Source organism: Cervus elaphus, chromosome 15, assembly GCF_910594005.1.
Source record: "Cervus elaphus chromosome 15, mCerEla1.1, whole genome shotgun sequence".
In the NCBI taxonomy this organism is placed as follows: Eukaryota; Metazoa; Chordata; class Mammalia; order Artiodactyla; family Cervidae; genus Cervus; species Cervus elaphus.
This window is the reverse complement of record NC_057829.1, coordinates 29077284-29092156: the sequence shown is the minus strand read 5'-3', so window position 1 is coordinate 29092156 and position 14873 is coordinate 29077284. Positions and strand designations below refer to the sequence as shown.

The 14873-nt window shown below is 39.2% G+C and overlaps 1 protein-coding gene across 2 annotated transcripts; it reads left to right on the top strand.

The window, feature by feature from the left end:
- The first annotated feature begins 141 nt into the window (after nucleotides 1–141).
- Nucleotides 142–10453, top strand: MSS51 (MSS51 mitochondrial translational activator). 2 transcript variants are annotated; one of them, XR_006345233.1, is made up of 7 exons: nucleotides 142–2609; nucleotides 6696–6940; nucleotides 7210–7365; nucleotides 7986–8110; nucleotides 8299–8865; nucleotides 9169–9357; nucleotides 9566–9705. XR_006345233.1 is itself a non-coding variant. In XM_043924895.1 (7 exons), exons 2-7 carry the CDS (start codon nucleotides 6720–6722, stop codon nucleotides 9783–9785), a joined length of 1383 nt encoding a protein of 460 aa, XP_043780830.1. In that variant the 5' UTR covers nucleotides 142–2609; nucleotides 6696–6719; the 3' UTR covers nucleotides 9786–10453. The 2 variants fall into 2 exon arrangements, 1 of the variants encoding a protein (XP_043780830.1); XM_043924895.1 differs by having other exon boundaries at nucleotides 9169–9262; nucleotides 9566–10453.
- The last annotated feature ends 4420 nt before the right edge of the window (nucleotides 10454–14873 follow it).

The following is a 14873-nucleotide window of genomic DNA, read 5'->3' as shown; positions in this document are numbered from 1 at the left end:
TGTTGGGTTTTATTTGGAAGATGTAGTCTGATTTGACCTTCTCCTACAAATCAGAAAATCCAGTTAATAGAATTGGGATATATCCTTAAGAGAAAATTATCTCCTGAATAGTTAATGCTAATTTGATGAATTAAATTCTTATTTTCATAAATTTTGCTCTTGTTTTTAAAAAAAACTTTGATTACACTTGTTTTATATGAGTACTAGTAACTGAGTGCTAGGAGACTCTGGATGCCTATTATAGGCCTAAATCTATTATTTAAAACCAGTGTTTCAGTTAACTTTTAATTGAAAGAAAATGTTATTGTCTATAATTTTGTTACAGTAGTATTTGGAATATATTAGGTGTTTTAACAATAAGAAAAAAATGATACTGCCATTATACTCCTTTCTAATCAAAATAAGTATAGGACTTTGCAAATTGAGGGAAATTTGCATTTTGTGCAACATTTTATAGTATAACTGTATAGGAAGTTTGATTACAAGTTTTCAACATTAATTATACGTTATGAAACATTAAATTAAAATATTTATACTTGCCTAGTTTTTGGTAGCAAAGAGAGCTCAAATTGTTAATCATTACAGCTTCTTGCTGTAATATCATTTCTAAATTAAGAGCTTAACTGATATATCAAGTAGTATTAACTTCTTTAGTCCTTAGGTCCATCACTAGGGTTATATAGTATTTATGGAAGCATAGGTAAACATGAAGCATCATTAGCAAAGCAGAAGAATTCAGGTTAATGGTAAAAATTAAAAAGAAAATAAGAGGAAGGAATGGAATTCAGAAAAGGTGGTATACATGAAGAGTGGTAGAATATTATCACCCAGTGTCTCATAGATCCTTTCCTATTTGTTGAGTAGGAAACTCTTTCTAGTCTGTCTTTTAACTAGTTTCACAATGAACTATAGAAGTATTTTTAAAGTTTTTTAAAAACAATTGATGATGAATGCAAGTTGTGAAAAGTTCAGATCTTCCTAAATTATAAATTTAAATGTCTACCAGAATAGTAGTAATGTTGGTAAAATTGCTATTCAATATCAAATTTTTCCTATATATCATCTCCCTTTACATTCAAAGATGACATTCTGAGTTCGAAAAGACAATCTGACTTCTTTGACCTTTTGCAGTTCAACCACTAACAAACCTCAAAACCCTTAAATGCTGTACCAGTTAAATTTGAATTTGGCCTGAAACCTTTGCTTAAAATGAATTATCCTTATTTTATTCAGGATTTTTGCCTATTGCAACTGATTTTCCTTTTCCACAGCTATTCTACATAATGTTATGTAATGGTTTGTTGTTGTTTTTTTTTTTTGCATCCTTAACACTTTTCTTCCACCTTCCCTGCTTGTAGTTTGTGCTTCTGCAGTTTGAGGTTTTCTTGGAATCCACTCTCTGCATCTGTTCATATGTAGATTTACTTGCCACGGTCCAGGACCTCACTGCAAGTGGTTCTGTTCCCTAGTTTGATGATGTTCCCAGAAGCAGGTAAGTGACATAGCTGGGGCCAGATGTGAGCAGTCAGGTCTTAGAGTCATACAGAACCATGCACTAGCAACTTCTGATAGGTTCTGGTGCTTAATAGCTCTAAGTGACAAGGAGCTAGGAATGTGGAATCAAAAATTCTCTGGATCAGCATCCATTATAGGAAGGAATGAGATATTTGAGTTGATTGTTTTCTGTTTTTTTCTGTTCCTAGAAATAGTGTATTTTTAGTCATTAATATATTGATCTTGCTTACATTAATATGCCAGAAAATTTTATTCCTTTTTTTTTTTTTTTGCCACATCGTGTGGGTCCAACTCACATCCCCTGCGGTGGCAGCTCAGAGTCTTAACTACTGGACCATGAGGAAAGTCCCTATTCCTCTTTTAAAATAAACAGGTGGAATACCCTGATGACATCTCCTCAGAAAGTGTGTTGCTCTCTTTTCAGGGAAATTGAATTTTACAAATTAATTCTGGATGTTTCTCCTAAAACTGATTTCCCTTTGTTTACCATTAAATGACTATTTCTGTTCTTCTTTTCTGGGCATTATATTTGTACTTAAGTTGTCAAGTTGAGTTAGAGCAGTGTTTGTTATACTAAAAAGGACTCTGGGCTTGTGAGAACCCTTCTTGGGTCTAGGTTGACATCTTAGAACTGTAGGAGTTCCTGTTTCTCTGTGCTACTGTGTATCAAATACTGACTTCTGAACTAACCCCCGGGGCTTATTCTTGATGTTGTGGACTGGGAGCAGAAATGTTGTCTTAGTGAGAGAGGTCCAGGAAGCAGTAGGCTTCACCTTTCCTCAGCCGCCTTGGCCTTTGGTGAGCTTGGGAGTGTTGACAGAGTCTGAGCCTTCTTGGCAGACAAGGAAGGTCAGAAAGAGAGAAGTTCATGGGCAGGGGGCCAGGCCCTTACTTGCCTCGTTAGAGAGAATTCAGTGTTGTCTGTCTGGTTGGCAGGGCACACCTAATCACAGAGACCCAGCATTTCAGCAGTTTGCAAATGAAAGTGATATGAAGGGACAGCTGCAAATCAGCCACAACCTAGATCTGAGGAGATCAAGCATTTACTTCACTTGGAAGAAAGAGAGAAGGAAGGAAGCTGAGGGCTTAGCAGGGTAAGTTACTTTTCCATCAACTCCTCTGCTTGCTTAGTTTATAGTTAAGTAAAGAATTTATCACCTAAGGGAGTGTTAATCACTGATTAGGCAGCTAAATGTGGTCATAATAGCAATGGTCCTAATGTATTTCTCCTTTTTCTCTTTCCCAGCCCTTTTTGAGGATCCCCAGTGACTAGCTTCACTTACCTTTCTCTTCCCTACCTCCCTAAAGACATTTTTTTGTTTGCTGGTGAATTAGAGAAAATTAGATAAGCCTCACTGGTCTGGAGATGGTGAAAAGATGAGTATGATTTGGTGAAATTTGAGTCTGTTGGTGGTAAGGAGCAGGGAAGGTGGGAAACCTAGGTGTGAGAATAGGCTAGGTAATATTTTAGGGAATTTAGAGATGAAAGATAAGTTTTTGTAGGCCATCGAATTCATGTCTCCTCTCCAGTGCTTGGTGTTGGTGTTCTCTCTATATACTGAGAATAAATTAAAGCCCAAGTCACTGCCTTTGTTTCTCTCAGGTCAGCCCCCACCCCCACCCCCAGACTTGAAGGATCCTGGATCTCATTGCAGGAAAGTTAGGACCAGGGGATCTGGGTACACAAATTCAGACATGAGCCTGATGATATATACAGATGCAAAGGCAAAGATCTGGCTTCTCATTCCCACCTTCTTACCTTCCTGCCAGAAAATTAGTCCATTTGTATCAGGAACCCACTCCAGACACAGAGGCAAGTATGACATCAGGGATTTCACCAACACCATACCTCCCCACACTGTGTGATCCCTTGACTTCTATCCAGTTCAACCAGTCTTCCTTTGGACTTAATCTTCCATTGGAGGAAGGACCTCTCTTTGGAAAGGCAGATAAGTACCCTTCTGGTCTTAATTGGCTTCTATTGCAGAATAAAGGCCTTTGGTTGAATATCAGAAAGATACTACTTTTGGAATTTAAGACTTGATTTCTCTCAAAAATACTTTTCCTCCAAACCTATAAAGAAAAGTCCATTCTTTCAAGGTTTAAGAAGGTGATGTCTTGCCAGAGGGGGCTGAGTAGAGAGAGTAGAAGAATCCTAGTGAAGCAAATGCTTGGTGATTAAAAGTGGAGGGAAAAGCCAGGTCAGTTTTTTGAAATGGGGTCCTAAGGCGTGAGGGCAATTCCATCCACCCTTTAGTAAAGAGAGATGACTCTTAAATCCTAAAATAATGTACTATCTTTAGGTCTAATTTTTTTCTTTATTGGTGGGAATATAGAAGATATGATATGCAGATGAGCTTAGTTATTTCTGTTTCGTGGACTTTGAAACTGTTCGTTCATTTATGCAATGAGGGGAAAGAATACAAAGGTAGAATGAAAGGATGAAGAGAAAGAAAGTACAAAGGAAATCAAATTAGTTCTTCCATTAGCCTGGGAACAGTGGCTTACAAGAGCCATGTTGTAAAGTGATGTGTGTTAGCTGGATGATTTGGGGAGAGTGTTTGTTTGATTGTTGTGCCACCTATATCTCAGCTGAATGAGCATTCTCCCCAACAGATCAGGTCCAGAAGGATTCAGCGTTAGACCATTTTTGAAGCAGAGCACAATTCTTGATTTGAACTTTAATAGTTAACTCATTCACAGTAAAACCAGCCACTGTCAGCATTGTCATATCCTGTCATTTCCCTGTACCTGGAGGCATTTTATCTGGGGAGCAAAACAACTTTTTAGCTTCAAAAGCTCTTGTAGATACCTTTCTTTTCTTTTCTTTTTTTTAATTGAGGTGAAATTCACATAACAAAATTAATCCTTTTAAAATGAGCAATTAAATGACATTTAGTACATTCACATTATTGTGCAACCATCACCTCTATCTAGTTCTAAAACATTTTCGTCACTCCCCCCCCAAAACACCATTAAGCAGTTACTCCTCATTCCTCCTTTAACCCAGCCCTTGACAACCATTGATCTGCTGTCTTTGGATTTACCTATTCTTGATACTTCATAAAATTAGAATCATATAATGTGTTGTTTTATGTCTGGCTTCTTTCACTTAGCATAACTTATCCACATTGTAGCATGTATCAGTATCCATTTCTTTTAATGGCTGAATTTATATGTATGTATGTGTATGTGTATATGTATATGTCTCCCAGTTTGTTTATTCATTCATCTTTTGGTGACCTTTAGTTTGTTTCTGCCTTTTGACTATTATGAATAGTGCTGCTATGAACATTTGTCTATAAGCATTTGTTTGTGTGCATGTATTTAGTTATTTTGAGTATATACCTAAGAGTGAAATTGCTGAGTCATATGGTAATTCTATATTTAACTTTTTGCAGAGCTGCCATACTGTTTTGCAAAGCAGCTGCACCATTTTGTCCTTCTACGATCAGTGCGGGAAGGTTCTAGTTTTTCCATATCCTCACCAACACTTTTGTTAATTTCTAGTATTTTGATAATAGCCATCCTAGTGGGAGTGAAGTGTTGTCTCCCTGTTTTGATTAGCCTTTGATTAGTAATGTTTAGCATCATATGCTTATTGGCAATTTGTATATTTTCTTTGGAGAAATGTCTGTTCAAGACTTTTGCCCAGTTTTAATTGGGCCATTTGTTGAGTTTTAGAAGTTCTTCACATATTCAGGATATTAATCTCTCATCAGATTTGTGATTTACAAATATCCTTTCCCATTCTGTGGGTTGTCATTTCACTCTGTCCTTTGATGCACAGAAGTTTTAAAATTTTGATGCAGTCCAAGTTATCTTTTTTATTTTATTGCTTGTTCTTTTTGTGTCACATTCAAGAACTTGCCAAATCCAGTATCATGAAACTTTTCTCCTGTGTTCTTTTAAGATTTTATAGTTTTATCTCTTACAGTTAGGTCTTTAGACTTAATAATTAAACTCAAACCATTCTAGTTCCTTAGTTCCCAGAATTTTCCCACCTACATTTCTTTTTTTTTTTTTTTTTCCACCTACATTTCTTATGCTCATGCTCTTCTTTGTGCTTAGAATTCCTCTTTCCCTGTATTTGTATATTCAAAACATCACCATACTTAATGGTCTATTCCAACTGCTACCTGCTTCATAAAATCTTCTTGTAGCTCACCAACTGAAGAGACTCTCTTCTGATCTCCCATTAGTGCTTTAGTTTCATTTTTCTTGTAAGATTTATACACTGCCTTTTGTTATAGTTTACATCTAACCCTTCTATAAGACATTTAAATGTTCAGTATATTTTTTTCACATTTGTTTCTGTTACGGTATTTTGTGAAGATTTTATCTGTTTATCAGTAAGTATTTATTGAATGAATAGGTGTTTTAATTTTTTCCAATATAGTCTCTTTCATTTACTCAGTCCTTGTAAAAGGAATAGAAGACAGGCCAGGAAAGGAGGATATCACAGAGTTCTTACTAGGTAGTTGGTGAATGTGGGCTTAGTTGTACTTCAGAAGTCATCTCTTTAGGAGATTTAACTAATACTACATATAACTTGCTCCAACTATATAACTCAGCATTGTAAGTGCTAGTGCTCATTTATATCCATTTGATTTCTACTTTTGGGTTTATTGCTTATAAATGTGATGATAGGTCTTCTAAAATGAATGTTTTCCTTTTCCAACTAGATTAGATTGATTATTTCTCCAATTACATGGTAGTTTTGGACAACCAAAACCTCCCTTGCTTTTTCCTCTATTTTAAGTTGATTTTTAGGAACACACTAGTAGTATATGAATATATTCTTTGTATAAGAAGTCACACATTGCAAAGAAGTCTAAAGTTCCCTTTCATTGACCTAGTTCCCATTGCAGGGCCTTTGCCCCTTCTCAGAGGAAAAATAACTGTTATCAGTTTTACATGAGCCATCCCAGACTTTTTCTAAGCATCTATATTATATATAGAACTTCACGTGTAAAACATATATGCATAATTATATTCACATATAATTAATTCTCTTTTTTATAACTGCGTGTGGTGATCAGTAATCAGTAGATATGAAATAAATCTTACTATTACCTGGGCCTGAGAGACTAGAATGACAAGTAAAAGGTCAAACATATGAAAACACATCACGTGTGTCCAACTTACAAACTTCCATTCCGTATCTGTTCTACATGTAGTCCCCAGGTATTATTGGACAGGCCATGGCTCCACGGTCCCGACGACGAAGGCACAAGAAATCCCCCTCATCAGTGGCTCCCGTGGTTGAGACCCCACCTGCAGCTGTGGCTCCTGTGCCTCTGAGCCTCTCTAAACCTGGCCCTAGCATTGATTCACTTGGTTTCTTCTCCTTGGAGAATAATGTTCCTGGCCTATCCCAGCTGATCCTTCAAAAACTGAACATGAAAAGCTATGAAGAATACAAGTGAGTGACTTCCTCTGTGCAAGAGTGATATATTGTCTCTGGCAGAAGGTGGAGAGGAAGTGTAGCTTGGGAAATACGGGGTATTTGCAATGAGGAATTTTCTCATCCCAAATTGTGCCAGTTTTATACTATAAAAGAAATATGATTTGCTTAAATGAGAAATGATGGGAGTAGGAGAAGTGAAAATATATAGAAGTTAGGGTAGGTATCATGAGAAATTTTGGAGATACTTTTCCTGTTGCCATTCCTTCTCCATACTTTCTCTGCAGGTTGGTGCTAGACGGGGGTACTCCTGTGTCAGGCTTTGGATATCGATGCCTTGAAGAAATGTTCCAGAAGATGGAGGACACATTCCGATTCTGTGCTTACTGTAAAGCACTCCCCAGTGGACTTTCAGACTCCAAGGTCTTCCGGCACTGCAAAAGGTGATTAGTCAGGAGCTGGTTGGGGAAACTTCTGGAATGATCCTGTTCCAAGACTTCATTGAAGGAAGAGAGGTCTGAGACTTGTAACACCTTTAGACATTTCAGACCTTCATAACTTTAGGCTCACTCCTCATTTTGTCTGATCTAGGCCACAGAGAAATTAGAAAAGACTTGCTTATAAGGTTCATGTTTATTTTGGTATGGGGAGGTTAGACAGAGATCAGAATATAATCCTTTCTACCTCTCTTCTCTTGAGTACTTAAGTATTAAGACCATATATGTTCTGAGGAGGTTGAGGCCAAGCTTGTGATAATAGAGCATCTACAAACTCCTGGTGGGCTTTCTTTTTTTTAATTTTCTATAAGAGATGTAAAAAGTTAGTTATAGATAGAGGCTGAAGTGTCACTCTGATCCAAGGGAAAAATTGCATTCCCACACTCTCCTTCCTCCTCTGCTAAACGTAGTCCCCAAATTTGGTGCAGCAGCTGTCGCTCCTCTCTCTACCTTCCTCACCCAGTGATCTCTCTTCCTAGGTGCGGAAATATCAGTTCCCTTCCCCAGGCGTCCCCCATTCACCTATGAGGTATAGGAACATCTATTTCTGGGGCTCATTCTCTCAGGTGCAGAAATGTCTATTACTGTGGTCCAGAGTGCCAGAGGTCAGACTGGCCAGCACACAGGAAGGTTTGTCAAGAACTGTGTCTTGTAGCTGTGGACCGTCTCATGGAATGGCTTCTGGTCACAGGTAGAGTGACGGTATTGGGAACTCTGCCATAAAGGTCATATGAAAGCATGTTTCAAAAAAAAAAAGAGGAACCGAATGGGACAGGGGAGTGGGGCTGCAGTTGTGGTGACAGGTTGGGAGAATGAACATAGAGGGAATATTGAAGTCAGGAAAGGATTAGATCACTTCTTATTCCTTCTTTCCTACAGGTGATTTTGTCCTACCCTCAGGACCTTGGTCATGGCTGACTGAAGTTGTACAGGGTTGGGACACCTGGTTTTCTATGCGATGTTTACAGCTAGATGATACACTGGATGCTGTGCTTGACAGTCAGGCCATGACCACCCTGTGGGCCAGTGTGAGACGGCCAAGACCAGACCCAGATGTCCTGAAGGGCTCTTTGAAGCGGTTGCTGACGGATGTCTTGTCACGGCCCTTGACACTGGGCTTTGGGCTTCGGGCCTTGGGAATAAATGTTGGGAAGGTTGGGGGAAGCACAGTGCACGTGGTTGGCGCTTCTCATGCAGAGACATTCCTCACTCGTCCTGGGGACTATGATGAGCTTGGCTACATGTTTCCTGGACACCTTGGCCTCCATGTAATCATGGTGGGTGTAGATGTGGCTGCTGGCTTTTCACAGAGCACCTCAGCTTCACTCCTGGAACCTGGCACAGTTCAGCTTAGTGGCCACAGGGGCCTCTATCATGACTTCTGGGAGGAGCAGATAGAGACTGGGCAGATGGCCCATCCAGATTTGGTGGTGGCATTCCATCCAGGTAAGAGCCATTGGTTTGGGGGAATAAGGGGTCAGTCCTCTGGGAGTTTTCCATTCTGGCTCTTGTACTTTTGGAGCCCTCTTCATTGGATCAGGTTAAGCATAATGTAATGAAGACCCTGTTTGATCATTATGTGCTATATTTCGGTTCATAATTTTCCGTTGAAGAATCTAGGGTAGGTGATGGTGGTAGACGAGCATTGGAGGTGAGCTAGGTGAGGGGTGGACACAATTATAGAACTATGTTGTTTGGGGTCTATCTTTGCATTTCCTCTTTCTATTCCCATCTCATTTTGTTCCATAGGTTTCCATGCTTCCCCAGATTTGATGGAGGCTTGGCTGCCCACCCTCTTGCTACTTCGTGATTATGAGATCCCTACAATGATTACTGTTTACAGGTTTTGACCTCCTTTCTTTGTGGTACCTCCTTGATTCACTCACACCTCTATAGATAAGCTCATTTCTCTCCCCTTTGCTCATCTTCTGCCTTCTGGTGAGGATTTTCTTCCTTCACATACTTGACTTTCTTATCCCTTCAAAGTGCTATGCTACTTAATTGAGCAGTTAGTATAGACATTTGGGAGGGGGATGGCCATTGCCTTAGTCCAGCCTTAGGTAATTTTGGGGTTTAATGAGCAGTTCCTCTCCTATCTTTTTCATAATCAGCAGAGCAATTTTTTTTTTTTCTTTGTCTTCCATAGCCGTCAGGAGTTGGCAGCCTCGTTGCAGATTTTGGTGGACCTGGATACACACATCACAGCCTATGGAGCTAACCCTTTTGCATCCCTTAAACCTGAACAGGTCTATTCCAACCCCAACAAGCAGCCAGTTTACTGCAGTGCCTACTATATCATGTTTCTTGGAAGCTCCTGTCAGCTGGATAAGAGGCAATTGGAAGAGAAAGTAAATGGCAGGGTATAAATAGCTGAGCCAGATCATGACTGGATGTCTAGAAAATGGAGAGGCTGTGATGAAATACCTGCTGATGCCAGATTGTTGCCAACTTTCAAATCCACTATATCGTAAACCTAATTCACTTGTCTTGGTAGATTCTAAGCTGAATGGGAGCTCCTGTATGATGTGACTCATTTCTAAGAGGTTAGCCACATGTTGCTTCTAGAGACAAGATTCTAGATGAGGGCAGAAGGCCCTCATATCAGTCTTTGTAGACCATCAAGTTCTTAACAGTTTCCTTCGTGAGAAAGTTACACCTTTTGACTTGAACCACATGGCACCAAGAAGAATGGCACCTTACTCTTTTGAAAAAGACTTTCTTCTTATACAGCAGTTTGGACTAAAAAAAATGCAGATGTCATAATGACTTGAAGTAGTGGAAGAATGAGCAATTCAGATAAGTGGTTGGGAACATGGGGGAGGTTGTAAGGACTGGCAAACTGTTCTACTTCCTGGCTTTTTCAAGATACATTTCTCATTTTCCTGTTTCTCTTGAGGACTTCTAACTTTAGAGCAACTTTTTGCCCTTGTGTTGTATTTTAGATATCCCAGGGTGTATCAGACTTTACTTGAATATACTGCAGTTTGTTATCACTTGGTCTACACCACAATAAATTCAGTTTGGGGCTTCTTAAGTCACTTGTCTTATCTTATTTCCTATTCACTGGCAAGTGTTACTTGTCTACATAGAACATCTCAAGATTGGAGCTTTCTCTCTTGCCAAAGGAGTGGTTAACATCAACTCTCTTTTTGGGCCTGTCACTGTACCACACCCTGTCTGTTGTCATCCATTTTTTTTTTTTTTTTGTCACTCATTTCTTATCACACTTAGGGATTAGGATATTCCCTAAGTATTCGTTTCTACAACTTGCTGTTACCTCAACCTCTCCACTTGTATCCAGAATATTATATAGAACTCTTACAACTCAATAATAAAAGGACAGAAAACTCAATTTAAAAATGGGAAAATGAAAAATAAAAATGGGAAAATGATCTGAACAGATGTTTCTCCAAAGAAGATATAGAGATGATCAATAAGGACATGAAAAGATGCTCAACATCATTAGTCATCTGGAAATACAAATCAAATTGGTATTTGTACAATAAAAGAAAGCACTTCTTTTGCAAGGATGACAACAATAAAAAACATAAGTCTTAATGAGTAATTGCAACTCTCATACACTACTAGTAGGGATGTAAAATTGTGCAGCTACTTTGGAGAACAGTCTGGCAGTTTCTCAAGGAGTTAAACATTGAGTTACCATTTGATCCAGCTATTCTCCTAGGTATGTACTCATGAGAAATGAAAACATTTGTGTACAAATGTTCATAGCAGTATTATTCATAATAGCCAAAAAGTAAAAATAACCCAAGTGTCCATAAAGTTGTGAATAGATAAAATGTGGTATGTACATATAATGAAATATTTGGCTATGCTGGGAAGGTTTGAGGGCAGGAGGAGAAGAGGGCGACAGAGGATGAGATGGTTGGATAGCATCATCAACTCAATGGATATGAGTCTGAGCAAACTCCAGGAGATAGTGAAGGACAAGGAAGCCTGGTGTGCTGTAGTCCATGGGGTTGCAAAGAGCTGGACATGATTTAGTGATTGAACAACCAGAATGAAAAACTAATTCATGCTTCACATGGATAAACTTTGAAAACACGTTCATCCATCTTCATGTTAAGTGAAAAGCCAGTCTCAAAAGACTACATATTGTCTGAGTGCATTTATATAAAATGTTTAGAGTACGCAAATCTGTGGAAACAAAGTAGATTAGTGGCAGCATAAGATGACTGATGAGGGTATTGAGGATGATGGATAAAACATACAGGGTTTATTTTGGGGGGTGGTGTGTTTGCTAAAATTGATTGTGGTGATGGTACAACTCTATATTGAAAACCATTAAACTGTATACTTTATATCAGTGAATTAAAATGAAGCTATTACCAAAAAACAGTTTTTTAAATCAGAGAGTATAAAAGAATATTTGTTAAGTGCTTACCATAGTGCCTAGCACATAGTATGTAATTAATAAATGGTAGCTATTACTGAAAACATACCACTTTAAATTTTATTCAGAACATAAGTAGATTGAATTCACTGTGCAAGATGGCTTGACAGTGGAAAAATGGGTGGGAATGCCATTTTTATGGTTCAGATGATGTACATGTCAGCTAAAGTCGTTTACAGAAGGTATGGCAAAGAAGAGGTAATTTCTAGCTGTAATGAGGAAAGCAAATAGGTAGATAATGACATTTTGTAGCTAGAACATGTAAGTAAAATACATAGGGCTTGATTACTGATTCTTATGTGTGAAGTGTGATATAGCTAAGAATCTAATCAGGAGACAGAAACCACATGGTAATGGGTGACACAAAAATTTCCAACTTACAGTAGTGATGACAGTACATGAAAGTGCCTTCACTTCATGCTAAATGCTGAGGATTCTAAGTTTGCTTTTGCCCTTAAAGTGTTTACAGTTTACTAGGAGAAGACTGACAAAAGCAGGAGCAATATAATGAGTTATATTTTCTAAAGTCAGCATATGAAGTAAAAAAAAAAAAATCTGTATTTTCAAAACTACATTGAAATTCCCTTAGGATAATACTCTATTGAGGATTCCAACATATCCTTCTCTCAACAAGTCTTATCAGAACCAGTTTTCTTCTCCAGTATTGGGAAGAGAAAAAAAAACTCTTTAGTTGATCACTGAATGAAATAATTGGCTTGAGTTTGGGGGGCCCTGTTGTAGTCAACAAAGGATTTATTGAACATTTATTTCTAGTCACTAGAGATACCCCTGTTCTCAAGGAGCATACATTCTGAGGGCAGCAGAGGGAGACGACAAACAGTAAATACGGAACGTGATCTGCTTTTAAGTGCTACAAAGAAAATTAAATAGGGTAATCAGCGTGTTTAACTGGTGGTGGTATTGGTGGCAGTGGGGCTACTTACGCTACAGTGCTCAGGGAATACGTACCTTTCTGAGGAGATGGATGATATTTGAGATATACAATGGTGAACATTCTAAGTTGGAGCAATAACAAGTGCAATGATCCTGAGAATGTCTGGTGTATTTGGTCACAAGGCTGGTATGTTTAGACCGAAGGTCATTTTGATCACAGTTTACTGCTTGAGAAGGAAGATGAAGAGGGATGAAGTCAACAAGGTAGGCAGGGGCCAGAGTATATGGGGCATAATAGACAGTGGCTTTTGAGTTTGGATTTTATTCTGCTTTCAGTGGGAAGCTAGTAGAGTTTAATCAAGGAAATTATATGATCAAATCCATTATTAGGATTTGATTTATTAGGAAGATCAGCCTAACTCAAGGAGTTTCTTAACCTCAACATTACTGACATGTCAGGCTGAATAATTCTTTGTTGTAGGAGGGTGCCCAGTGCATTGTAGAATGTAACATCCTTGGCGTCTCCCCACTGATTCTAGTAAAACCCTTCTGGTTGTGACAACCAAAAACATCTCCCAATTTTGCCAAATGTCCCACTGCGGACAAAATTACTGTTCTGTCTGTACAAAAGCTGTGTGTTTTTAACAACATTCACATTAGGAGAAGCAAAATGGCTCCTGTTTCACATGAACTCTGGAGCAATTGATGACCTTCAGAGGTGTTTTGTTTTTGCTAAGTTGATGTGGTTAAATACAGGTAAGGTAAATGTATGCTATGACTACTGTTAAATGTGCCATAGCAGATATCTACAAAAGGTTTAGTTGGGTGCACAAAGGGAGTCTACCCAAGAGAAGGTAAGGAAAAGGAAAAGGTCAGGAAAAGCTGCTTGAGGCAGGAAGGAGATGGGTGATCTTTGAATTGAATCTTGATAGATTCATAATTGTTGGAAGGCATGCAGTACTTTCTAGGGAGAGGCAATATGAAGAAAGGACCTCTGATCCTAGAAGGCCTCGTCAGGAAAAAAGGATGAGCTGAAAGGATGAAGTGGAAAATCCAGCGGTACTGCCTGAATAGGCTATTGGATATTTGGGCCTATAGCTCAGGAAAGTGGGCTGGAAATAGGCTTGTAAAATAACCTCTCAAGGTGATAGTTAAGGCAGAGGGAAGGGCAGGGATGAGATCAGCAAGGTATTATTAGTAATATAGCACAAAGAGGAGTAAGGACACCCTTGTTATGGAATGCTGAGATTCCAGAGGTCTCCAGGCAGACTGGGCAGAAAGGCCCAGTGTTTGCCAGACAGACTGGTGGGAGCTGGGAAATTAATGTTGGGTTCCCAGAGAGTTGTGCAGTATTGTTTAAATTTTGGCACTGACCTTTCTCAAGTATCTTACACTTCATCCCTGTATTAGGGCCATGCATATTTTGCCCTTCCCACTTAAAAATTTCATCCACCCTATCCCACCCCATGAGGAAGCCTTGGGATAGTTCTCGAAGTTTAGTGTGCATAGACCCACCTTGAGGGCTTGTGAAAACAAACTGCCACCCTTCACCTCTAAACTCTCGAGGTGAATTAAACTCTAATTCAGAAGGTCAAAGTTGGAGCCCAATAATTTGTGGTTCTAACACGTTTCCAGGAAATGTGGCGGCTGCCAGTCTGGGGACCACAGTTTGAAAACCACTGTAAAAGGTAGCTAGCTGTCTTTTTGTTGCTTTGGAAAATAAACTTTCTTAATGAGTTTAAAATACTGCTCTGGGCCTTGAAATGGCCTCAAATGTTTAATGCTAGTGTGTGTGTAATTCGATAGGGCTTTGGTGTGAGGGGAGCCTAGAATCACCTAACTCCCTTCTGGAGTGGTTTTGATTAATCTCGTGTTCCTACTACCTAGGATCCCCATGAGTATTCATTTCACAAAGCACTATTAAAAGACACCGTTCTTGTCCTTAGAAGATACCAGAGAGGACTGCACATCAGGCAGAGAGGCTGCCCCTGGTCTCCAGTCTCGAGGCTTCTGCCGCCCTCCACTGAAGGCGCTCCAGGATGCCTCAGAACCGCCTCAGTTTCCCAAATGGCTTGAGAGAGTCCGGAAGGAACTGTGATAAAACTGGCTGGTGCACCCGAAGGGACCTCCTCTTTGCAGGTGGAGC

Bases quoted from the DNA above. Each gene is read 5' to 3' on its own strand.
- MSS51 (XM_043924895.1), top strand. From the start codon at position 6,720: ATGGCTCCACGGTCCCGACGACGAAGGCACAAGAAATCCCCCTCATCA. The intron at 8,111-8,298 runs GTAGAGTGACGG...TCTTTCCTACAG, and splicing joins GGAATGGCTTCTGGTCACAG to GTGATTTTGTCCTACCCTCA. The intron at 8,866-9,168 runs GTAAGAGCCATT...TTTGTTCCATAG, and splicing joins GGTGGTGGCATTCCATCCAG to GTTTCCATGCTTCCCCAGAT.